Source organism: Sus scrofa, chromosome 3 (genome assembly GCF_000003025.6).
Source record: "Sus scrofa isolate TJ Tabasco breed Duroc chromosome 3, Sscrofa11.1, whole genome shotgun sequence".
In the NCBI taxonomy this organism is placed as follows: domain Eukaryota; kingdom Metazoa; phylum Chordata; class Mammalia; order Artiodactyla; family Suidae; genus Sus; species Sus scrofa.
In genome coordinates, this window is record NC_010445.4 from 42,533,767 (window position 1) to 42,559,526 (window position 25,760).

The following is a 25,760-nucleotide window of genomic DNA, read 5'->3' on the forward strand; positions in this document are numbered from 1 at the left end:
ACCGAACCCGCAACCTCATGGTTCCTAGTCGGATTCGTTAACCACTGTGCCACGACGGGAACTCCCTGTTTAATATTTTATACTATAAAATTACTCGTGGAGTTCCCTGTTTAATATTTTATACTATAAAATTACTCGTGGAGTTCCCTGTTTAATATTTTATACTATAAAATTACTCGTGGAGTTCCCTGTTTAATATTTTATACTATAAAATTACTCGTGGAGTTCCTGTCGTGGCGCAGTGGTTAACGAATCCGACTAGGAACCATGAGGTTGCGGGTTCGGTCCCTGCCCTTGCTCAGTGGGTTAACGATCCGGCGTTGCCGTGAGCTGTGGTGTAGGTTGCAGACGCGGCTCGGATCCCGCGTTGCTGTGGCTCTGGCATAGGCCGGTGGCTACAGCTCCAATTCAACCCCTAGCCTGGGAACCTCCATATGCTGCGGGAGCGGCCCGAAAAATAGCAACAACAACAACAACAAAAAGACAAAAAAAAATAAATAAATAAATAAAATAAAATAAAATAAAATTACTCGTGTGTTTGTGTGTGTGTGTGGGGCAACCTGTGGCATGTGGAGGTTCCCAAGCTAGGGGTTGAATTGAAGCTGTAGCTGGGCCGGACTTTGACACAGCCAGAGCAACCCTGGATCTAAGCCACGTCTGTACCACAGCTTGCAGAAATGCTGGATCCTTAACCCACTGAGCAAGGCCAGGGATCAAACCCTCATCCTCAGGGAGACTAGGTTGGGTTCTTAGACCACTGAGCCACGATGGAAACTTCAGCCAACCTGTCTCTTATTCCAAGGAACTGCCCCATACCCTCCTCAGTGAGGGCTGAATGCTAGGCAGCATCCTCACTTGGGAATGTGGACTCTGCCCCATTTAGCATCCCCTGGACCAGTTTATCCTGGCTGGCTGGGGGCTCTCTCCCTTTGGATCACCTCCTGAGTGAAATCAGTGGACACTCTCTCTAGTAGAAAGGTCTCTGCTCACCTGCTCTCTCCAGCCTTCGGTTCCACACAGGTGCTTTTCGGTGACAGCTTTGAGGGTTCCTCTGTCCTCCTCCAAGGTCATTGCCAGCTGTCCTGGTAGGTGGGGCTAGGGTTTCTGGGAGAAGCCCTCACAGTCCAGGGGTCGAACCTGCATCCTCATGGATACTGGTCAGATTTGTTTCCGCTGAGCCATGATGGGAATTCCAAACTACTCATTTTGGATGACCTCTGAGTCCCTGGAGCTGGGGTGCTATACACACTCTCAAAGTGAACAGTGAACCAGGGAGTTCAGGGTTGGGCAGGAAACAAATGTACAGATGTACAGAGAGACTCCGTAACTGCTGGACTTTATCACCAAGGCTTTTTTCTTCACTCTTTCCATTGTTCTTTGTACAGGCCTGTTTTGTCAAAGGGTACAGAAGTGAGGCCAGGTACAACTCACAGGATTGGAGATGCACGAAATGTAGCCAACATTCAATTCACCAATCACTCGGTTTATTGCTCACAGTTCAGCACAGCTCAGTCAGAGTATGGAGAAAGCAGGAAAGGGGATAATGAAGCTTTCCAGGGAGAAGTCCAGGAAGCAGACATCTTAGTGAGCAGGAGTCATCTGGGTCTCTTGACAAGCGTGAGTGGACTTCTCCCTGGAAAAGTTCATTATCCCCTTTCCTGCTTTCTCCCTGCTCTGTACCCTCTGTCCTCCTCCAAGGTCATTGCCGGCTGTCCTGGTAGGTGGGGCTAGGGATTTCTTGGGGGAGCCCTCACAGTCAGTGCCACCCCCTGTGCGGCGAGCTGCTTGAGGGAGGACTGAGCATCTGCCTTGGAGGGCAGGCAGGCAACGGGATGATAGGTTAGGGCACTTGGCCTTCCCCTGAAGAGACTCTGACTCATGAGACCACTCAAGGCCATCAAGTGTGAATGGCACAGAAGCTTCACCATTGCTACCAGGGAAACCTTCAGGTTTGAGGACACAGTTTGGACCACTGGTCACTAATGAAATAATGGGATAGAGAATTAGGAATGTGTGCCGTTAATGCCCTGCTGTTACCTCTCCACGTGGGCTAGTGCTCCCTGAACTTATGTCACTCTCTGTCCATTTCCTGATAACCATATTATATCATTGCATAATGAATCTATTATTGCAAAATGAATTCCCCAGAGTTCCCGTCGTGGCTTAGTGATTAACGAATCCGACTAGAAACCATGAGGTTGTGGGTTCGATCCCTGGCCTTTCTCAGTGGGTTAAGGATCCGGCGTTGCCGTGAGCTGTGGTGTAGGTTGCAGACATAGCTCGGATCCCACGTTGCTGTGGCACTGGCATAGGCTGGCCGCTACAGCTCCAATTGGACCCCTAGCCTGGGAACCTTCATATGCCTTAGGAGCGGCCCAAGAAATGGCAAAAAGAAAAAAATAAAAATGAATTCCCCAAAATCAAATGGCTGAAAATGACAGTAAACACTTACCAACTCAGTTAGTTTTAGAGGGTCGCAAATTTGGCTACCGTTTGTCTCTGGCTTAGGATCTCTCGTGAGGCCCCCAAGACTTTACTAGGGCTGGGGGCGCCCTTCCAAGTGTTCACTCCCTCATGGCAAGTTGGTGGTGGCAGTTGGCTGGGGGCCCAGCTCCTCCCCACACAGGGCTCTCCCCAGAGCTGCTTGAGTAGCATCACGATATGGAGGCTGGCTGGGTATGGTGGCAGGCACCTTCCAGCCCAGGCTGGGAAGGACTCAGATGGTCGATCTTCCATAGGCCAGGCTCTTGTTCCTCACAGAAACTTCAACCACACATCCTGTATTATCTCCATTTTATGGGAAGAATTGGGGCTCCAAGAGGCTCAGGGACATGTGAAGGTCACACAGCCCATGAGCCAGAGTGTGAACCCAGGTGCCCCTGAGACCTAGGTCATTCTCTTTTCTGTCACCTGCTGGCTGGGCTACTCTGCCTCCTCAGCAAAGGCTGGGAGCCAGATGGAGCTCATCCTCCCCCGTGGTCTTCATATTCCTGCAGGGAGATGCACCTGTGTGTCCTGGAGCAGGGCCCGAGTCTGGGGTGGCTATATTGCTAGGGTCCAGCATGTGGTGGCCCTCGCTGAGATTAGACATGGAGGTGAGCAAGAGCTCATCAGTGTTTAGTTATAAAATTCTTCAAATTGGGCTTAAAGGAAGACTCTCTGGAGGGGAAAGTGGGTAGCATCTCTCAGCCTAGTAAACCCTCTCAAACAGCTGGCAAATATTTGGTGGAACTGAGGCTGGAAGCAAGTCTCCTCTCCAGCTGGTGTAGGCATCACTTGGGGACTCATGGAGAAAACATGGCTGTGTGCTCTGTCAAGGGAGATCAGATGGGCCAGAGGAAGTATCACCCCTTTGATGACTCCATTCATTACACTCACATGTTAACTGTATGTGAGGTGCTGCCTCTGAGGGGTCTCAATGGGGACCCACATGTGGTAAGAAGGAAACCGAGGCCAGTAGAAATTGGTTTGTGTTTTAAAAAGCATATGAGACTGGATGAAGAATCCATCCTTTAGTCATTATTATTATTTAAAATCTTTTCGGCTGCACTTGCAGCATGTGTAAGTTCCCAGGCCAGAGATCGAACCCACACGACAGCAGTGACCCGAGCCATAGCAGTGACAACACCAGATCCTGAACCTGCTGAGCCATTTGGAAACTCCAAGAATCCATCATTTAAATTAGGTGGGAATTCATGGTCTAAGTGTTGACTAAAAAAAAATGTGCACAACCTCAGAGTTGAGAGTTATGTTTTATTTGGTGGACAAAACTCAGGACTTAAGCCAGGAGACAGCACCTCAAGAAACCCTGAGAAAACTGCTCTGAGGAGGTGAGGGAGGAGCTAGGATATATAGGTGTTTTGCAACAAAGGTCAGGCAGTAAGTTTATGCTATCACTTATATGTGGAATCTAAAATATGACACAGATGAACCTATCTGCAGAACAGAAACACACACAGACAAGGACAGCAGACTTGTGGTTGCCAAGGTGCGGGGGTATGGTGGAGTGGGATGGACAAGGAGTTTGGGGTTAGTAGATGTAAACTATTACATTTATTTTTTGAGTATTTTTTATTGTTATTTCCCAATACAATTTTTTTCCTACTGTACAGAGTGGTAACCCAGTTACACATACAAGTATACATTCTTTTTTCTCACATTATCATGCTCCATCATAAGTGACTAGACACAGTTCCCAGTGCTACACAGCAGGATCTCATTGCTAATCCATTCCAAAGGCAATGGTTTGCATCCATTTACCCCAATCCCAATCCATCTCACTCCCTCCCCCTCTCCTTGGCAATTGCAAGTCTATTCTCCAAGTCCATGGTTTTCTTCTCTGTGGAAAGTTTCATTTGTGCCGTATATTAGATTCCAGATATAAGTGATATTATATGGTATTTGTCTTTGTCTTTCTGACTTACTTCATTCAGTATGAGAGTCTCTAATTCCATCCATGTTGCTGCGAATGGCATTATTTTGTTCTTTTTATGGCTGAGCAGTATTCCATTGTGTATATATACCATATCTTCCTAATCCAATCATCTGTTGATGGACATTTGTGTTGTTTCCATGTCTCGGCTATTGTGAATAGAGCTGCAATGAACATGCACGTGCATGCGTCTTTTTTAAGGAAAGTTTTGTCCAGGTTTACTCCCAGGAGTGGGGTTGCTGGGCCATATGGTTCTATGTATAGTTTTCTAAGGTACCTCCGTACTGTTCTCCATAGTAGTTGTACCATCTTACATTCCCACCAACAGTGCAGGAGGTTTCCCTTTTCTCCACACCCCCTCCAGCATTTTTTATTTGTGGACTTATTAATGATGGCCATTCTGACTGGCATGAGGTGGTATCTCATGGTAGTTTTGATTTGCATTTCTCTAATAATCTGGGATGTTGAGCATTTTTTTTCATGTGATTTTGGCCATCTGTATATCTTCCTTGGAGAAATGTCTACTCAGGTCTTTTGCCCATTTTTCCATTGGATTGTTGGCTTTTTTGCTGTTGAGTTGTATAAATTGCTTGTATATTTTAGAGATTAAGCCCTTGTCGTTGCATCATTTGACACTATTTTCTCCCATTGTGTAAGTTGTCTTTTTGTTTTCTTTTTGGTTTCCTTTGCTGTGCAAAAGCTTGTCAGTTTGATTAGGTCACATTGATTTATTTTTGCTTTTATTTCTGTTGCTTTGGGAGACTGACCTGAGAAAACATTTGTAAGGTTGATGTCAGATAATATTTTGCCTATGTTCTCTTCCAGGAGTTTGATGGTGTCTTGTCTTATATTTAAGTCTTTAAGCCATTTTGAGTTTATTTTTGCTCATGGTGTGAGGGTGTGTTCTAGTTTCATTGATTTGCATGCAGCTGTCCAGGTTTCCCAGCAATACTTGCTGAAAAGACTGTCTTTTTCCCATTTTATGTTCTTGCCTCCTTTGTCAAAGATTAACTGACCATCAATATCTGGGTTTATTTCTGCATTCTCTATTCTGTTCCATTGGTCTGTATGTCTGTTTTGGTACCAGTACCATGCTGTCTTGATAACTGTGGCTTTTTAATATTGCCTGAAGTCTGGAAGATTGATGCCTCCTACTTGGTTTTTGTTCCCCAGCATTGCTTTGGCAATTCTGGGTCTTTTGTGGTTGCATATAAATTTTTGGATTGTTTGTTCTAGTTCTGTGAAAAATGTCATGGGTAATTTTCTAGGGATTGCATTGAATCTGTAGATTGCTTTGGGTATAAACTTTAACATTTAGAGTGGATAAGCAATGAGGTCCTGCTGTACAGCACAGGGAACTATATCCAATCATTTGTGATAGAACATGATGGAAGATAATATGAGAAAAAGAATGTATATATATTATAATTGGGTGACTTTGCCGTACAGCAGAAATTGACAGAACACTATAAATCAACTACAATAAAAGTTTTAAAAAGATTACTGTTAATAAAAAGAAAACTAGGTAGCTCAAGTTAAGAAATTCAGTGTTTTTCTATGTATGGGAAGATGCAAGAGGCAGGGCTCAGTGAAATTCTTCCTTTAATAGGCACCTCAGCTATTGGGGGCCAGTATCTGTGCTTTCACATCTGGCTGCTAGATGGCAGGCATTCTTTTTTTTTTTTTTTTTGGTTTTTAGGGCCACACCCGCAGTGGCATATGGAAGTTCCCAGGCTAGGGGTCAAATCATAGCTGTAGCTCCTGGCCAGATCTGAACTGTGTCTGCGACCTACACCACAGCTCATGGCAACGCCAGATCCCAGACCCACTAAGAGGCCGCATCTTCATGGATACTAGTTGGACTTGTTTCTGCTGTACCACAATGGGGACTCCAATGTCAGGTATTCTTCATTTCCTTCCTGAGTTCCCTCAGGGCTCACTGGCTTGGCTCACCGTCAGAGGTGAGCTGATAACTGTGACATCTTTTATTTACTGATATGGTGGGCAATATTTTATTTCTCATAAGCCTTGTAGGAACCCCATATCTTTATAAATTTACTTTCACCCTAAAGTCACAGAGCCATCCCCATGGGTGCTGGGGGAGGGGCTGAATCTGGCTGGAGGGACAGGGCTCCTCAGGAAGTGTGAGTAGAGGGGGCACTGGCTTCACTCTTGGGCATACTCTCAGTTTTCAGTGGGGCCTTTCAGTTTCCCAACATCTATGGCCACTTTCACCTTTCCAACCTAAGAAGACCCTGGTGGTCCATTGGGCCCTTTCTTTGCGCTGGGAGCCGCTGCACACATGGTCTGGGACCAGTGTCACCACTCAGGCACTCTGCTGAGAAAAGCCCACAGAGACAGAGGCAGGATGGCTGCAGCCTCCACGCCCAGAATAGCTCAGGGGCTCCCAGAGCAGCCTGTTAAACTTTAAACCACTGTCGGTCACGGTGGGGCCAGCATGGCCTGGGCCTCAAACAGCGTTCCAGCCGGTTTGGGCTGTATTTTCTCACAGAAGACTGGGGGAGAACCAGTGAGCTTGGGTGTGAGTGAGGAAATGCAAATACGTCGTCGCTGGGTGACCCGTATTACGAAAACCAGCAAAAGGAAGTTGTGTTTTGTTGCTTCCTGAAGTCAGTCTTGAAGAGAAGTGTGTGTGCCTGCCCAAGACAGGTGAGTGGGGCTGAGTCTGGGGTCTTTGCCAGCCCTGAGCTCTTGTGCTGGTCTTAGAAGGGGCACTTTGTGGGTCCCAGGAAGTTCAGAGCAGGGGCTACTTGGGGTCTGACGTCTTCAAGGCAGGAAGTTGCCGTGGTGCCGAATGGTGTCTTCTGTCCCTTTGTCTTCCTGTGGTGCCTCTGGCATGATTTGTAACAGGTCAGGTTATTGTCATCGGACGCCAAGTGAGCAAACCTGCCAGGACAGTGTTGGCTGTCATCTGCGGCAGCTTACACTCTAGCAAGATGAACCTGAGGCCAGGGTCCCTGAGGAAGCTGGGTCACCAAGGAGGGTGAGCCGTCCCAAACACAGTCCCTAAGGGGCTAGGCGTTTCCACACAGTGAGGCTCCAAAAGATTCCTTTGCATGATGCATTTTAGCTACTGTCAGACTGGGCCTGTCCAGGCTTGGCTCTGCTAGGAAAGAAGACTGAGCCCATCAGGGCCTCTTCAGAACTCTACACTGTGCCCAGACAGTGCAAGGTGGTGGCCACGCCACCTGTGAGAGGTTCAGAGACTGGGGGAAGTTCATGGGCATCCATGGGATACCAGGTACCACTGTGTTTGTGCCCATTGTACAGATGGGGCATGTTTAGCACACACCTGCGTCCAGAGCACTTGGCTCCTGGGACCCTCTGGCATTTGCAGTGTCAGAGTCCTCGTGATTGCAGACAGCTTCTTGTGGTCAGGGAGGTGCTGAGGAGTCCCCTGGTGAGGCGGAAATATGGGCCTGGGGCTTTCTGAGTCCCCGTTGGAGAGGGGAAGCTGGGCATGGGATGGCAGGTGGCTGGCACCCTGGTGATATTTGTGGCCCACTGGGACGTTTGGCTTGCGGCCCCTCTGCCAGCTATGTGACTTGGGGCAGCTGCTTCAATCACCTGGTTTTTCTGTCTATGAAGTGGGATTTGAGTGGTGCCAGGCTCCTGAGATGAGCATAGAGCCTGGGAGGCCAGACGTGCTCAGGGGCAGCTCTGCCATTATTCGGATTAGTCCTCAGACAAAGCCCAGGCGAACTTGCTCTGCCATTCTTGCAGGAGAGGAAACTGAGGCCACCCCTTACCCTCGACCATGGCCTGTGAGCTGCCAAGCTGGGCTCAAGCTCAAACTTTTGGAGCCTGGTGGTTTGATTGGTGAGCGGCCGGGTGGAGCCGGGGGCAGAGGAGAGGAAGTGGTTTGTCCCCAGATAGGTGGTTGCAAGAGGCCAGGGCCCTGGTTCCTCTCCTCGGGCTGACGTCTGTCTCTGCACACACAAAAAAATCATGTCTGATGTACAGTACCCCCCACCCCATAAAGCCAGACAGGACTGCTTCCTCTGCACACACAGAGGCCTGGGCCAAGGCTACAGCTGAGGTGAGATGCTGAGCAAGGCCCCAGAGGATGGGTGAGATTTTGCTGCCCTGATCCCTTTGAGAATCTCGGGTGGGGGATGTCCCTGGACTCAAAGCAGTGACCATGGAAGAGTGGCTGGTCCAGTGCCAGGAGAACCTACCTTGCAATATCCCCTCTACCTGCCCCAGGTGGGCCCTGAGAACCCCACTGACAGATGAGGAAACAGGTTCCATGGAAAAGTGGGTGAGCATGGGAGTCAAAATGTAACTTTGGGTCAGTATGGACTGTAGGACAGATGGGAAACCCAGACCGGAATGGGATGTCCCTTACCTGTGGGATCCCCTGGCTGCCCAGCTGTGTCCTGGCTCCAGCCCCCAAATTCCATCCCCTTCCTCTCTGGGCTTGCTCACCTGGCACACTGCCAGCTCTTCAGCAGGCCTGACTCACTCTTGTGTGCCTTCGTTCCTTTCCCTCTGTAGATACTGTTCCCTCTGTCTGAGACAGTGTTTTCTCTGGGACAACGTTCTCCCTCTGTCTGGAACACTGTTCTCTTGGTCTGAGATTTCCCTCTGTCTGGGATGCTGTTCTTTCTGTCTGAGCCCCTATGTGTGGTGGTGATGACTAGTCACCTAGGTCCCCAGGGAAATGGGTGGTGACCAACCTTACATGTCAGTTCTATGGGTTTTGGTAGGGCCACTTGGAGCCCCTTGGTGCCTAGGACACAGGGCTCTTGCTGGTGCAGGTCTGTGGCTTTGGGAGGGTGAATCCACTGTCTGGGCCCCCCTTTCTTATAATAACCTGACAGGGTCACTGTGTAGTTAGATGAGACAATGTGGGGCTGTTGAGTAATAATAGACTATAGGAGGTGGGGTTTAACCTTCTATATTATTGATTTGGATTTTATATTTTCAAAATTTGGACTCAGCCAGAGCACATTTTTGTATGTTGTAAAGTACGTAGTAGAAGGGCAATAAGGCTGCTTCAAATTCATCAATTCACTTACTCATAGAACAGGCTTACTGGCTCCTGCTCTTTGCCAGGTGGGGGACCATGTAAAGGAGGTGAGGTTTCCAACTGTGTGGCCTGCAGCCTGTGGGGAGTGGAGGGGGGTAGTGTGGGTGAACCTGGGAGTCGGGGGGTGTGGGGTCGGGGTGGTAGCCTGTCATGGAGCAGGGTGTGAGTACACAGGGAGCTGAGCCAGGCTGTTCCTACAGAGGGAGCATCTTGCAAAGCCCGCTGAGGTGGCTTTGTGTGGAGGGCGCAGCAGGGTAACATCTGTGTTAAGGATTTCAGTGTTGATTGGAAGCTATGGGAAAGTTCTTTGTTTCATTACTTTTTAAAAATAAAATTTCAAATGTAAAAGTAGATGGAAGTATGTAGTAAGCCCAGAATGCCCAACAGGGGGAGGTCAGAGTGGAACAAGGAGCCCCTGCAACCTTGCCCCACCCCAAGTGTGGGCCTAGGGGTCTCAAGTGCTGTAGGCATAAGCTCTTTTCCCCAAAAACATTACTGTGAAAAATTTCAAATATACAGCAAAGCTCCAAGAATTCTACTTGCTTTATCACATATCCAGCTCCCTATGCAAGGAAGGATTTTTTTTTTTTTTATTTAAAGGTTGTGATTTTATTTTTGGACTTGCTTTAATGTATGGTAATGGACAGTGTTTATACTCCTTCTATATTTAAAGTAAAAGCAGAAACAACATACAAATTGAAATAAAATAATTAGGTTTAGGAAATTTAAAAATAGAAAAAGTAGGGATTAAAAGAAAAACACTAAGTAAGTACATACGTAAAAAGATTGAGTAAGGGAGTTCCCGTGGTAGCACAACAGGATGCAAGTTCGATCCCTAGCCTGGCACTGTGGGTTCAAGGATCACGAGTTGCCACAGCTTTGACTTAGGTCACTTCTGATCCCTGGCCCAGGAGCTCCACATGTTGGAGGGCTGCCAAAAAAGAAAGAAAATTTTAGTAGAAATGGTGCAGTGGTCTGTTTCCTGGGACACCCACCCTGCAGGCAGTGCAGCCCCCCAGGTAGCTCTTCTTGTCATAGCTGCTTGCACCGGGCCCAGTGCACCCCTGGGCTTGGCATCCGTGAGTTTCTGTCCTTCTAGCTTTGGGCACACATCATCGTTCCGGGGCTCGTTGTGTGATCTCACCAACTCCTACTGTAGCTGAGCAGGCCGTGTGACAGGGGACCTGGAGCTTCAGGGGATGCTAATGGGCAAAGCCCACTAGCCTGATGAGGTGCCCGGGCCGTGTTTGTTAGAGCCACAGAAAACATACGACATGGCCAGCTGGAGTTAGAGTGTTGTATGCTGCCTCAGGCTTTAGGAAACTTTGCAGGACTGTTGTGTCCAATTTCACAGTCAAGGAAACTGAGGTTTGGGAAGTTGAGCTTATCTCTGGTTACCCCAATAAGTGGTAGAAACTGATCACTCTGGACACAGGGCCTCAGGCCCCTGTGTTCCTGCCTCCACACAGGAGGGCCCAAGTTTCATCCTTCAATCCATGGGGGCCCTTGTACCCCCAGAGACCCAAGGGGATGACCTGGGCCTGGAGCGGGGAGGAAGCAAGGCAGGGCCTCTGCATTCTGGAGTTGGCTGCCCCGGTGGTCACACTCTCCCCTCCCTGGGAGGCGCCCCTCCCTGGGAAGCATCTGTGGTCTCAGGAATGTGATCAACCAGGAAATCCCCGCATTTTCCACACAATCATTTATTGAGCCTCTAATACTCATGCTCTGTGCTGATCTGTCTCTGAGCCTCGTCAGCTGGGGGACCCTAAGACAGGTCGGGGCCAGAGCCACACAGAGTGTGGGCTGTAGTCCACCCACACCCTGGTCTGTGCGGGGCCTGTCCTGGGGGCCTGGTGTCCCAAGGAGCAGGGTGGGCCCTGCAGGGTTCAATGCATCGCCAGCGGGGTGAGAGGTTCACAGGCAGCTCTGGCCCCAGGCCAGGCCTCACCACAACTGCAGATCTCCATGGGCCTCAAGGCTTCCGGGTAGGGCGGGGAGAAAGAGGCAGGGGTTGAGACCCAGGGCGACAGGAGTGCAGGGCAGGGGGTAAGTTTTCGGTGCTTTTGAGTCACTCTCATTTTGGCCCTAATTCATTGACCTGATGAGAACCTTTCTGAAGTGCATTCCTTTTTTTTCTTTCTCAATGATTTTTATTTTTTTTCCATTACAGCTGGTTTACAGTGTTCTGTCCATTTTCTACTGGACAGCAAAGTGACCTCATCACACATACATACATATATACATTCCTTTTCTCATATTATCATGCTCCATCGCAAGTGACAAGATGTAGTTCCCAGTGCAACACAGCAGGATCTCATTCCTTATCCATCCCAAAGGCAATAGTTTGCATCTATTAGCATTCCTTTTTTTTCCCTAAGTTTTTTAAAGTTGTGGTACAAAATGCATAATATAAAATTTGCCATTCTAACCACTTTTCAGTGGTATTAATTACATTCACTTTTTTTTTTTTTTGTCTTTTTGCCTTTTCTAGGGCCGCTTCCGCGGCATATGGAGTCTAGGGGTCTAATCGGAGCCATAGCCACCGGCCTACGTCAGACCCACAGCAACGCAGGATCCAAGCTGCGTCTGCAACTTACACCACAGCTCACAGCAACGCTAGATCATTAACCCACTGAGCAAGGCCAGGGATTGAACCCGCAACCTCATGGTTCCTAGTCAGATTTGTTAACCACTGCACCACGACAGGAACTCCTACATTCACATTTTTATACACCATCACCCTATGCAGGTCCAGAACAGTTTTTTAATCATTCCAAACTGAAACTCTATTCCACGAAACAGTAACTCCCTATTTCCCTTCCTCAGCCCTGGAAATCACCTTTCTATTTTCTGTTTCAATGATTTGACCACTCCAGGTACCTCATACCAGTGGAATCATAATATTTGTGCTATGTGTCCAAGTTGTTTCATTTGGCATGTTCTCAAGTTTCATCCGTGTTGAAGTATGTATCTGAATTTCCTTCCTTTTTAGGCCTGAATAATATTCCATTGTATGTCTTCACCACATTTTGTGTATCCATTCATCTGCCCTTGGACACTTGGTTTGCCTCTACATTTGGCGGAGAATTATTGTGAATAATTGTGAATAATGCTGCTCTGAACAAGGGGGTGCAAACCTCTGTTCGAGTCTCTGCTTTCAATTCTTATGGGAGAAATGCACTCTTGAGGACAAAGGGAATTCATGTTAGAATTTGGCGTTGAAACAAATGCAACTTCTTCAAGAAAAGCAGCAGCACATCTAGGAGCCTCAGGACCTCATACCCCTGCCCACTCACCAGCATCCCACTGCTAGGGCTGATGAATAACCTTTTCTTCTTTTTTGTTTTTCCATAATTTCTAAGTTTTCTAGAAAAGCACCCATCACTTAGATGGTTTTAAAATAACAGTAAGTTTTGGAGTTCCTGTTGTGGCTCAACAGTAACAAACCCGACTAATATCCATGAGGATGCCAGTTTGAGCCCTGGCCTTGCTCAGTGGGTTAAGGATCTGGCGTTAACTGTGGAGTAGGTCGCAGACGCGGCTTGGATCTGGTGTGGCTGTGGCCATGACTGTGGCCGGCGGGTCTGTTTTGAGCCCTAGCCTTAGAATTTCCATACGCCTCAGGAGTGGCCCTAAAAAAGACAAATAAATAAGTAAATAGTGACAGTAACTTTTAGAAGTGATGGTGTGATTTTTTGGGGGAACCTCTGAGCCGGTTGCCCGAGCCAGCCGGGATGATGCTGTGTTGATCCGTCTCCTTTCCTCTCCCCTCAGCTGGCCCTGGAGCCCCATCCTGCCCTGAGGTCCCACTGACCTCCACTGAATCCCGAAGCGTGTGGCACCCCACAGTGTCAGTGTCCACCTCCGTGTTCTCAGCAGCCAGGATGGAGATCACAGATGGTACCAGCTGCAGCCAGAGCTCTTCCCAGGCTGAGACCCCAAGGCAAGTATTGTGCTCCTGGATCCTGACGCTGGTATGCAAGCACCTCCGGGTCATGCACAGGGCAGCTTGTTAACACTCCATCAGCTATTGCATCTGGCATGGCCAGCACAGCCAGACCTTTGTCACTGCTGATACAGCTTTGGGTGTGTCCGCAGCCTCGTCTCCCAGCCTGTGACTGCGTGCAGGTGTGTGCAGTTCAGCGGTGCCTGGTGTTGCCTGTGGCACTTTTAGGATTGTTTGGATTACCTCCTGCACACAAACAACCATCCAAACCTGGTGGGGCAAAGGGCAGCCCCGCTGGGCACTGTCATCTCTCACGATTCTGGGCCCATTCGGGTAGCTCTCAGGGTTTTTTTTTGGGACTATTGCCAGCCAGGACAAGAGCTGTTTCAAAGGCTTTTTCTCAGGCTCACATGTCCAGTGGCAACTGCCTGTCATCAGCTGGGGCCCCATGTGCCAGGGCCCTTAAGCCACATTGATGACAAGGCAGCAGAGGTCCTTGCCCACTTGGGGCTTCCAGGGTACCAGGTGACAGGCAGCAAGGGAGACAGGCATAGTGGTGGTCTCCATGGGGCTCCTTCACTGCTTCCAAGTTGGGGAAATGTGGTGGCAGATGCAGCAGACTTGAGACCCATCTGCAGGACTGTCCCTGCCTGTCTCTGGCAGCTACCAAGTGGCTCTTGGGCTCCAGGGCAGGGACCACAGCATTCACGCCACCCCCATCCACTGGCTGCTATGGATGGGATCACTGAAATGATCCACAATGCCCCTAGAGGGTGGGGCACATTTAACTTCTTGATTCTTCTCCAGTGCCCGCACCTCTCCTAGTCGCAGCTTTGGGGACTTTGATACGTGGTGGCAGCCTCGGGTGTCAGGGGCCGTGGGCTCTGTCTGAGTTCTGCAGCAGGTTGGCTCAGGGAGCTCAGGGCTTTCAAAGGGGGAGCTGAGTGGCTGGGAAGACAGAAATGACAAGTGCTCCTTGGCTCCTGTGTGGTAACATGTCCCTGGCCTTGAACATGTCAGAATGAGCCCAGAGTCTAGTGTAGGAGGTTCAGAGCGGCATGTCTGGTGGATCCAGCTCCTGGGTTCTGGTTCACCCCAGGCTGGCCTGGCCAGGGTCTTCCTTGGTGTCCTTGTCTGAAACACGGAATGTCACCTACCTTGGCGATTGTGACAGAGCAAGCTTACAAAAGCTCTCAGCATGACTCCTGGCATATGGGTGTGTGTGTAGGTGTAATTGTGTGTGTTTATATGTATTTATGTTTTGTGCATGTGTGTATGTGTGCACATGCGTCTGTTTTGGAGGCATGTCTGTGTTTACATGTGTGTGTGGTGGGCACCCTTGTACATGTGTGTCCTCTCCCCCCACCTACCTCCCTGCCCATCCCCTCCTCCTCTAAGCAGTGTGGAGGGGAGGCTGGAACTGGCTAGTCTGCCCTGCACTCACTTTGGCCCTGGAGAGGTAGCAGGCAGGCCAATCCTGAGGTAAGTGAGACTGTGAGCTATATCCTGCAGATTTTTTAAAACTATGATTACATTTTTAAAAAAAAATTATAGTTTAAAAAAAAAAAAAAGAGTTCCTATTGTGGTTCAGGGAGTTATGAATCCAACTAGTATCCATGAGGATACGGGTTTGATCCCTGGCCTTTCTCAGTGGGTTAAGGATCAGGTGTTGCTGTGGCTGTGGCACAGGCCAGCAGCTACAGCTCCAATTCAGCCCGTAGCCTGGAAACTTCCACATGCCACAGGTGTGGCCCTAAAAAAGCAGATAAATAAATAGAGTAAGTAAGGCTGATTTACAATGTTGTGCCAATTTCTGCTCTACAGCGAAGTGACCTGGTCATGTATGTACATGTGTGTATATATCTCTACTCCTTTTGTTGTATTACCTTCCATCATTGTCTATCCCAAGGGGTTAGAGATAGTTCCCTGTGCTGTAGAGCAGGACCTCATTGCTTATCCTGCAGTTTTTTGAATCAGATCAGAGTGTGGGTCTCAGCTGTTCTTTAACCAGGAGCTCCTTCTACCATGTACCCTGCTCCCTGGAGGATGTCTTTACACTGGTGGAGTATGGGTTCGGCTACCCTTGCACAAAAGCCCTTGGAAGATAAGATGGCTGTGGCCAAAGGGCCTCCAGAGGAAGGGGACCTCCCTCCCCTTGACGGGACATCCAGGCAGACACCAGGCTGCTGCAGGCTCCTTAGGCTCTGGGCTGCCACACCCCTCACCCATCCTCTACCTGATCCACCAACCCTTCTGTAACAAAGAAAACGACACCAAGTGAAAGTGAGCAATTCACCAAGTTTGTACAACACAGAGGTGTCATCTCCTGCGGGGTATAATCAGCATACAATTAACAGCATATGTTTAAAATGTAGGAGTTCCCGTCGTGGCGCAGTGGTTAACGAATCCGACTAGGAACTATGAGGTTGCGGGTTCGGTCCCTGCCCTTGCTCAGTGGGTTAAGGATCCGGCGTTGCCGTGAGCTGTGGTGTAGGTCGCAGACGCGGCTCAGATCCCCCGTTGCTGTGGCTCTGGCATAGGCTGGTGGCTACAGCTCCGATTCGACCCCTAGCCTGGGAACCTCCATATGCCGTGGGAGCGGCCCAAGAAATAGCAAAAAGACAAAAAAAAAAAAAAAAAAAAAGTACAATTTGATGTGTCAACACATGTGCATATACTTGTGAGAGTCTTGCCACTGTCACGATGATTAGCATGCCTGTCACACCTAGAAGGCTTCCTGCTGTTCTATCATAACCCCCACAGCACACCCACCCCTTCTTCCAGGAAATCCTCCCATCTGCTTTCTGACACCACAGATTAGGGTCCTTTTACTAGAATTCTGTGTCAATGGAAAAACAAGTAGGTACTCTTTCTTTTGCCTGTCTTCTTTCACTTGGCGTAATTGTTTCTAGATTCATTCATGTCATTGGGAAGTATTCCCTTTACCCCTCTGTGGTCGAAAGTTTTGTGTAGAACTAGCATCATTTCTTTCATACAGATTTGATAGAATTCACCAATGAAGCCATCTAAGCCTGGAGTTTTCTGTGTGCAAATATGTTAAAATACAAACATTTTTTTTTTTTTTTGTCTTTTGTCTTTTTGTCTTTTGTTGTTGTTGTTGTTGTTGCTATTTCTTGGGCCGCTCCCGCGACATATGGAGGTTCCCAGGCTAGGGGTTGAATCGGAGCTGTGGCCACCAGCCTACGCCAGAGCCACAGCAACACGGGATCCGAGCCGCGTCTGCAACCCACACCACAGCCCACGGCAACGCCAGATCGTTAACCCACTGAGCAAGGGCAGGGACCGAACCCGCAACCTCACGGTTCCTAGTCGGATTCGTTAACCACTGCGCCACGATGGGAACTCCTAAAATACAAACATTTTTTTGTGCTTGGTGTTTATTGGGCTTCTTAAATCTGTGGATTTATAATTTTCATTAAATCTGGAAAAACTTTGATCATTGTTTTTCTCAGTTTTCAAGCTCACTCTTTTTTGGGACTCCAAATATATTTTTCATTTTATTTTATTTATTTAAATTTTTCCTTTTTTTTTTTTTTTGTATTATCTAGGGCCACACCTGTGGCATATGGAGGTGCCCAGGCTAGGGGTCTAATTGGAGCTGTAGCTGCCAGCCTACACCAGAGCCACAGCAACGCCAGATCTGAGCTGCATCTGTGACCTACACCACAGATCACAGCAATGCCAGGTCCTTAACCCACTGAGCGAGGCCAGGGATCGAACCCGCAACCTCATGGTTCCTAGTCGGATTCGTTAACCACTGCGCCACAATGGAAACTCCCCTTTCTTTCATTTTAGATAGCTTCTATTGCCTCTTCAAATTTGCTAACTTTTCTTCTACAATATCTCTTCTGCCATCACTGCCTTCCAGTGGATCTTGATCTCACACTCTGTGGTTTTCATCTCTGGAAGGTGGGCGTGCCTCTTTCCATGTCTCTTTTGACCTTTTGAATATAATGCAGGTACTGCATCTACGGATTCTAACATCTGTGTCAGATGTGGGTCACTTTCAAGTCCCTGACTTTTCCTCCCCTCTATGGATTGTGTATTCCTGCTCTCTGTATCTGGTAATTTTTGGTCGGATGCAAGACACTGTAAGTCCTGCCTTGCTGGGTGCCGAATATGTTTGTGCTCCCCTAATTGTTCTTGAGCCTTGTTTACGGCTGCATTTAAGTTGCCTGTAAACAGATTGACTTTCCTGTTAAAATTCATCAGTGTCTATTAGGTGGGCTCTGAGCAGAGCTCACTGTGGGGCTAATGATGCCCTGCACTGAGACAAGACCCTTCCAAGTTCTCTAACTTCCCATGGAATTTGGGGGTTCCAGTCTGGCTGGTGGAAACAGGCCTATTTCCTGCCCTATGTGAGCACCAGGTGATGTCCTCTGATCCTTTCAAGTAGTTCTTTCTCCAGCCATCTAGCTTCTCACACACGCACCCTCAGTGCCCTCTTCAGCTCTCTGTGCTCTCTCTGTGCAGCTCTCTCTCTAGTGCTCCGTCCTGGGACCTTCAGCTGCCTTGGTGTTCCCCGGACTCCCAGCTTTGTTGCCTCACTTGGGGGTCAATCTGGGATCCCCTTCACTGGGCAGGAAGTTGCAGTGACAGAGGTCTCACTGTACTCATTCCCACCTCTCAGGAGCACTGTGTGCTTTGCCGGCTGGTGTAAGGTGTCTCTCAAGCCGTTGTGTCATATATTTTATCCATGATTTGATTTTTTTCAGGTGTGAGAGTAGCACCGGTTTCTATTATTCCAAAAGCAGGAAACCCTGAGGTGGCACCTGGCCCCAGATGGCCGCACTAGACACATGGAAGCTCAGTGCATGGCCTGCATTCCATCTGGCGTATTTTTACTGCTGTGTCATGTCTGATTTCTGAAAACTTGAGTTCATCTCCTGTGCTATGAGAAGAATGCAACAAAGCATTTATTTTCTCTTTAGAAATCTTGGTATTTCTTTCCATTAAGCCCTATAAGAATGTGGCAGAGCCAATGATGAATGCCCACCCTGCACTAGTTTTGGTGCCACTCAAAGAAAGGTCCACTCAGAAGAAATCTGACTGCACTAAAATCCAAGATCACAGAAGACCATTGCAGGGGCAGGCGGTGATGCTTGGCTCCTGGGGCCTTACAAGCCCCTAATGCCACGCGTTTGCAGAGGTGGCTCATGTTTCCCTTCTGAGAACACTCTGTCTGGAGGCCCTTCTGCTCCACGGGCAGCCACGGATCAGGCTTCAGTATGTGTGTGTGTGTGTGTGTGTGTGTATGTGTGTGTGTGTGTGTGTGTGTGCGAGAGAGAGAGAGAGAGAGAGAGAGAGAGAATTGTCTCTCCGCTAATGGTTCTTTATTTTGTTTTAAGAGTGAGGAAGGGAGTGTGTGAAGAAGCTACTGGCAGCAGAGTTGAGTGTGAGTGTGAGGACAGGACATGTGTGTGTCTAGGAGGGTGTCTGGTGGTGCCCGCTGGCTTTACTCACACTCAGCAGGCACTACACACTCAAGGGGACCCTGCCTACCTGTATCACTGTGTGACTGGGTCAACCTCAATTCTGGCCCCAGTTTTGTTTCGTTTTGTTTTTACTTTTTTTTTCTTTTGACAGCCACACCCATAGCTTATGGAAGTTCCCAGGCTAGGGGTCAAATCAGACCTGCAGCTGCAACCTATGCCACAGCCACTGGAACAGAGGATCCAAGCTGCATCTGCGACCTATGCTGCAACTTACAACCACGCCAGATCTGGCCCCAGTTTTAAGCTGGACCCTAGAAGCTGCTCTACACCATGGTCATTGCCATAGGTGCCACCCTGAACCAGGGGCTAGGGACTCAGCTGTGCTCCATCCACTTGCAGGACTTGGAAGAGGGTGGTGGCATGAAGCTGCCCTTCCATCTTTTCCCTTGAGACCTGGGCCTGTCACTCAGGCTGCTCCAAGTGCCAGTGAGCAAAGGTGTTTTCATTTTCCTTTCCTTTTTTTTTTTTTTTCTAAGAACCTCCTGAACTGCTCCACTTCAACACTGCTGGGCAAGAAGAAGATTTTCAGCAGATCCCCCTAGCCCTGTGCAAGGCCTGAGCTGGCCAACCCGGAGCGCACCTGGACCACAGGTAGCAAGGAGCCTGACACCCACCCTTCTACATCAGTGCCTTCACAGAGTCTGACCACCTCAGGTGAGCCACCTGTCACCATGGGTACTAACTGCCACTTCTGGTCCCCCTCCTCTCTCACAGCTCCACTGGTTCAAGTGGAAGATTTCAGGCAATGTCCGTCTCCCCTAGTCTAGCCTCACCTTTGATCCTCTCTGCACACCTAGACTGACACTTGAAGGTGCCCTCCTCCACAAGGGTTTCCGGAAGGGGCACCATGTGAGAGCATAAAGTTGCTCCAGTGTGGAGGAGGAGGAGGAATTTGGGGCCAAGATCCAGTCTCCTCAATCCCCTAGTCTCTGGAAAATGTCTGGTCACCTGTCAGACAGAATAGTGACGGTGATGTTGTGGGGGGTCTTGGTGGGGATTCCGCCAGACCCAAGAGCTGCGTCGTAGGATGAAGAATGCCACGGCGCCAAAGCACTGTACAGACCAGAGCCCCTGTGCTTATGACAGTTATAGCTATTATTTTGTGTGTGTGTTTTGAATTGAGGAGCAGGTAGCTTCACCCTTCAGGATTCATTCCTGGAACCCTCTCCTTTCTTTGTCTTTCTTTTCTTTCTTCCTTCATTCCTCCCTCCCTCCTCTTTCTCTCTTTCTTTTTCTTTCTTTCTTCCTTTCTTCCTTCCTTCCTTTCTTCCTTTCTTCCTCACTTTCTCTTTCCCTCCTTCCCCCTCACTCTTCCTTCCTTTCTTCCTCCTCCTCTTCCTTCTTCTTCTGCTCCTTCTCCTTCTTCTCTTTCTCCTCCTCCTTCTTCTTCCTCTTCCTCTTCTTCTCCTTCTTCTCCTTCCCTTTCTTCCTCTCCTTCTTCTCCTTCCCCTTCTTTTTCTCCTTCTTCTTTGGTAATGCCTGTGGTATGTGGAAGTTCCCAGACCAGGGATCAAACCCACTCTGCTGCAGTGACAACACTAGGTCTTCAACCCACTGCACCACAAAAGAACTCCCTTTTAAAAGGGAAAAAGAAAATTATTTTTAGAATAAATGCTTTCCATTTGCCATTGCCTGAAAGCCAGGACCCAGGGAGGCTGATCAGGTGTTGACCTCACATTACAGTCCTACCTCACCCTCACCAGCCCCCCGCCCCCCCGCATCGCCATATTGACTTTCTCCATGAGGTCCTACCTCAGGGCTGGCCCAGGCCCAGCTGGCATTCACTGCACTCATTTCTTCCCCACAGGAAGCTCCTGGCCAGCCCCCCAAGGAGTTCAGAGAGCTCAGCTTTGAGGATGGAGCCAGGAGGGGGGTCCTCAATGCCCCCTGCCCCCATTGCCGCCCTGGGGGAGCCAGATGCTGGGCCTAGCAGCTCCTCCCTGGAGCTCCCAAGCACAGACCCAGGAAAGCTCCAAGCACTCCCTGTTGGACCTGGAGTCCACTGTGGGGATCCTGCCTCTGGGAGCCCTGACAGCCAAGTCTCTGTGGGGGACAGTCCCCAGGACATGGGCTCCATCGGGGAGCCCAGCAGCAGCACTAAAATCCCTAACCGGGACAGCGGAATCGACAGCCCCTCCTGCAGTGTGGTCAGTGAGCACTTTCCCTGTGAGGAGGGCAGTGAAGCGGCCCCAGGCCCCACCATCAAAGGGCTGCACCCAGAGACAGCCTCGGAGGGCACGACACCTCGGGAGGAGGCCGATAGCGATGTGGGCGAGGGCAGCAGTGAGGAGCCAGAAGCGGAGAACAGCCGTCCAAGGGCTGATGCAGATCCCGCCAAGGTAGGCCACCTTCCTGTCCCAGGTATCAGGGGTTTCAGGGCTGTCCTCCGAGGGCATTTGGGGTTTACAGTGGCATCACGCAGGGCTGGTGCCAGCAGTGGGGTGCACGCTCGGGTGCCATGCTCAGAGAGGGCCCTGTGATGGGTTAAGCTGGCCCTGGGGAAGGATCAAGCAGGCAGGGGTCTCCCTGATACTTTGGGAGATGATCTCACTCCCAAGTCTCTGTTCCATGGCCACACAGTGGCACAGGGACTCCACCCCAGGGTGGCTGTGGCGATCAGTCTTAGTGGAACACCACTCTTGGTCCATGCTTGGTGCCTGCCTTGCAGAACCCCCATGAGGAAGACAGCATGCCTGTCACCTTGTTTTATGAATGGGGAAACCCCAGGTCGCCCAGGGGGTGTGACAGAGGCAGGAAGGGAGCCCAGGCATGTGGAGTGGAGACCCGAGCAGATGGCCCTGGGAAGCAGGTGTGCCCACATATGGTGGGTCAGCCTTGCGAGAAAGCTCGTCCAAGTCCCTTTAGCATTTTGGGCTCCTGACTCTACACTGGGACTTGCGGGGACACAGAATTAAATCCAATAGCCCCAGGCTTAGAGGGACTGCCTATGCAGGTGGTGGGGAGCATGGCATGGCTAAACTACAAGTGACTGGGTCCAAAGAAAAGCACAGGTGCTACTTGCCCAGAGTCAGACCTGCTGGCTCCCAGTGGAGATGGTATTGACTAGCGTGGCCGTCAGTTACATTGGCATCACCCAGGCCTGGTGCCAGCAGTGAGGTGTGTACTTGGGTGCCACAGTCAACCTGTCAAGAGGCAGCCTTGGTGGGCAAAGCGCAGCCACGGGCCCACAGCATTAGTTGTAAGCCACAATCTCAGCGGGTGAGCTGGGGCCTTGTTTTACTCTAGGTTTTATTATTTCACTCATTTGTTGTGAAGCCACCAAATCAGGAGAGGACAACTGCCATTGAAAGACAGTCTATTTCTCCAAGTTTCCAAGAGGAGGGGGCATTTCATGCCGGGGGGACCAGAGGGCAGGCACGAGGGTGGGTCAGGAGGCAGAGGAAGTGAACTGTGAGCAAAAGTCTTTTTCAAAATCATGAAATCATTTAATTTTTTTTATTGAAGTATAGTTGATGTACAAATATTATATGTTACATATGTAGCAGGAGTTTTTATTGTGGTTTCTGAGGAAAGGGATGGGTGAGATGGTCATCAGGCCTAGGATTGGCCAGCTTGAATAATTTCAGTGGGCTCTGGGCATAGGGGCTGTCCCTGGGTATCTGGCACCTTGCCCTGTGTGATGAGGGCAGGAATAGGGGAATAGCAAATATCAAGAAGGTGGTTGGGGTGTCGGCTCTGGATGGGTTGGTTTGCATTTGAAAGACATTCTTGCAGGTGAATCCCTTATACCTCTAGGAATTAACGAACCCTAGGAGGGACCAACCCTCCAGGGTCAGCAAGGCCCTAAAGCTTTGGTATCAGGGTAATGCTTTCCTCACAGAATGAGTCAGAAAGTGTTCCTTCTTAATTGTTTTGGAAAATTTTGAGAACAATTGGTATTATTTTTCCAGTAAAGGCGTCTGGTCCTAGGCTTTTCTTTGTTGGAAAGTTTTTTTTCTTGCTTATTTAATCTCCTAATTTGCTATTGGTTTGTGCAGATTTTCTATTTTCTTCATGATTCAGTCTTGGTAGTTGTGTGTGTCTAAGAATTTATCCATTTCTTCTAGGTTATTCAACTACTGGCATTTAATTGTTCAGAGTTGTCTCTTATGATCCCTTATGCAATGTTTCCTCTTTCATGTATCATTTTATTTATTTGAATCCTCTCTCATTTTTTGGTAAGTCTTGCTGAAGATTTGTCAATAGCGTTTGTCTTTTTAAAAAAACAGGTCTTAGTTATGTTGAAATTTTTCCATTGTTTTTCTACTCTGTTTCATTTATCTCTGCTCTAATCTGTTATTTCCTTCCTCCTGACTGCTTTGGGTTTAGTTGCTCTTTTTCTAATCTTGAGGTATAGTTAGATTGTTGATTTGAGATCGTCTTCCTTTTTCAAGTATGCCTTTACAACTATAAGCATCCCTCTTAGCACTGCTTTTGCTGCATTCCATAAGTTTTGATATGTTGTGTTTTCATTGTCATTTGTCTTAAGTTATTTTCTAATTTCCTTTTTGACTTCTTTGGCTCTTGTTTAAGAGCACATTGTCGAATTTCTACATATCTGTGATTTAAAGCATCCAATAGCATATAATTGGATGCTTTAAAAAAAAAAAATCTGTACAACCAATCCATGTCTTTTGTTTGGTGTGCTTAATCCCTTTCTCTGTGCTGTTGATTTCTAGTTTCATTCTGTTGTGATTGGAAAAGATATTTTATATGATTTCAATCTTTTTGAGTTTTTTAGCACTTGTTTTATGGCCTAACATGTGGTCTGGTCTAGAGAATGTTCTGTGTGCACTTGAGAAGAATGTGTTCTGCTGCTGTTGGATGGGATGTTCTGCATGTGTCTATTAGGTTCATTTGGTCTAGTGTTATTCAAATCCCCTGCTTCCTTATTGATATTGGGCATATCCTATCCAGTGCTGAAAGTGGATTATTTAAATCTCCTACTACTATTTGGTGGCTATCTGTTTTTTTTTTCTTCACTTCTGTCAAAGTTTGCTGCATATATTTAGGAGCTCTGATGTTTGGTGCATAAATATTTATAATTGTTATATTTTCTTGGTGAATTGATCCTTTTACCATTCTATAATATCCTTTTTTTTGTATCATGTTAACAGTTTTTTATTTAAAGTCCATTTTGTCTGATGTAAGTATGGCCACTCAATCTCTTTTGTTTACAATTTGTGTGAAATATCTTTTCCATCTTTCACTTTCAGCCTAAGTATGTCCTTAAATCTAAAGTGAGTTTCTTGTAGGTAGCATATAATTGGATGCTTTAAAAAAAAAAAAAATCTGTACAACCAATCCATGTCTTTTGTTTGGTGTGCTTAATCCCTTCACATTTAAAGTAATTACTGATAAGGAAGGACTTACTATTGCCTTTTTTTTTTTTATTGTTTTCTGTAAGTTTTGTAGTTTTGTCCCTCTCTTACTGCTTTCCTGCTTTAAATTTAGTTGGTTTTTTGTAATAATATGCTTCGATTCCCTTCTCATTTCCTTTTGTTTATGTTCTTTATATTTTTTCCTATTGCAATAACATAAAATGTTGTAAAGTTATAACATCTTATTTTAAGCTGATAAAAACTTCAGTGATTTACAAAAACTCTATTCCTTTATAGCTCCCTTCCCCCACACTCTAGTTATTGATGTCACAAATCTGTCTCTCTCTCACACACACACACATATGCCCTTTAACATAGATTTCTAGTTTTTAAATGTTTTTGTCCTTTTTGTGTTATTTTGTGCCAAAAATTATGATAGTACAGGTTACTATATTCATGCATTCACTTTTACTGAAGAAACATATTTTTGTACAACTTCATATTGCTATCTACCGTCTTTTCACAACTTGAAGGACTTCCTTTAGCATTTCTTATATAGCATGTCTAGTGGTAATGAACTCTTTATCCTTTCTTTATTTGGGAAAGTCTTAATTTCTTCTTCTTTGAAGGACGACTTTTCTGGATATGGTATTCTTAGTTGAAAGTTTTTTCCTTTCAGCACTTTAAATATATCATCCCACTCCTTTTATTATTTTTTCTAAATAACAGCTCCCAGTGTGGTTCTTTGGATTTATTCTAGTTGGAGTCCTGTGAGCTTCTTAAATGTGTTTGTCCATTTCTTTCCTCATACTTGGGAAGTTTTCAGCCATTAATTCTTTTTGTTGTTCAAATTTCTTATTTTTAAAAATTTATTTATTTATTTATTTATTTTTGTCTTTTTGCCATTTCTTGAGCCGCTCCCAGGGCATATGGAGGTTCCCAGGCCAGGAGTCCAATCAGAGCTGTAGCCACCAGCCTACACCAGAGCCATAGCAACACAGGATCCGAGCTGCGTCTGCAACCTACACCACAGCTCATGGCAATGCCGGATCCTTAACCCACTAAGCAAGGCCAGGGATCGAACCCGCAACCTCATGGTTCCTAGTTGGATTCATTAACCACTGAGCCACACCAGGAACTTGAATTTATTTATTTTTTAATGGTTTATTAAAGTCTAGTTGATTTGCAGTGTTGTGCCAATTTCTGCTGCACAGCAAAGTGACTCAGTCGTAATATTATGTTCCATCATGGTTTATCCCAGGAGATTGGTTATAGTTCCCTGTGCTATACAGTAGGACCTTGCTATTTATCCATTCTAAATGTAATAGTTTACATCTACTAACCCCAGACTGCCGGTCCATCCCACTCCCTCCCCCTTGGCAATCACAAGTCTGTTCTCCATGTCTGTTTCTGTTTTGCAGATAGGTTCATTTGTGCCATATTTTAGATTCCACATAAGAGTGACATCATATGGTATTTGTCCTTCTCTTTC

At 47.7% G+C, this 25,760-nt stretch overlaps 1 protein-coding gene across 3 annotated transcripts in view; it reads left to right on the forward strand.

Moving 5' to 3' along the window:
• The window catches only part of FGD3 (FYVE, RhoGEF and PH domain containing 3), a 130,514-nt gene that overhangs the window by 76,695 nt on the left and 28,059 nt on the right, over window positions 1-25,760 (forward strand). For 2 of the 3 annotated variants that reach the window (XM_021088137.1, XM_021088134.1), the window contains 3 exons: window positions 13,260-13,428; window positions 19,424-19,601; window positions 20,755-21,286. In XM_021088137.1, the coding sequence (XP_020943796.1) occupies window positions 20,804-21,286 (483 nt within the window). In that variant the 5' untranslated portion in view covers window positions 13,260-13,428; window positions 19,424-19,601; window positions 20,755-20,803. Of the gene's footprint in view, window positions 1-6,860; window positions 7,103-13,259; window positions 13,429-19,423; window positions 19,602-20,754; window positions 21,287-25,760 lie in introns of those variants that run through there. The other variant, XM_021088136.1, reaches the window with a different exon arrangement.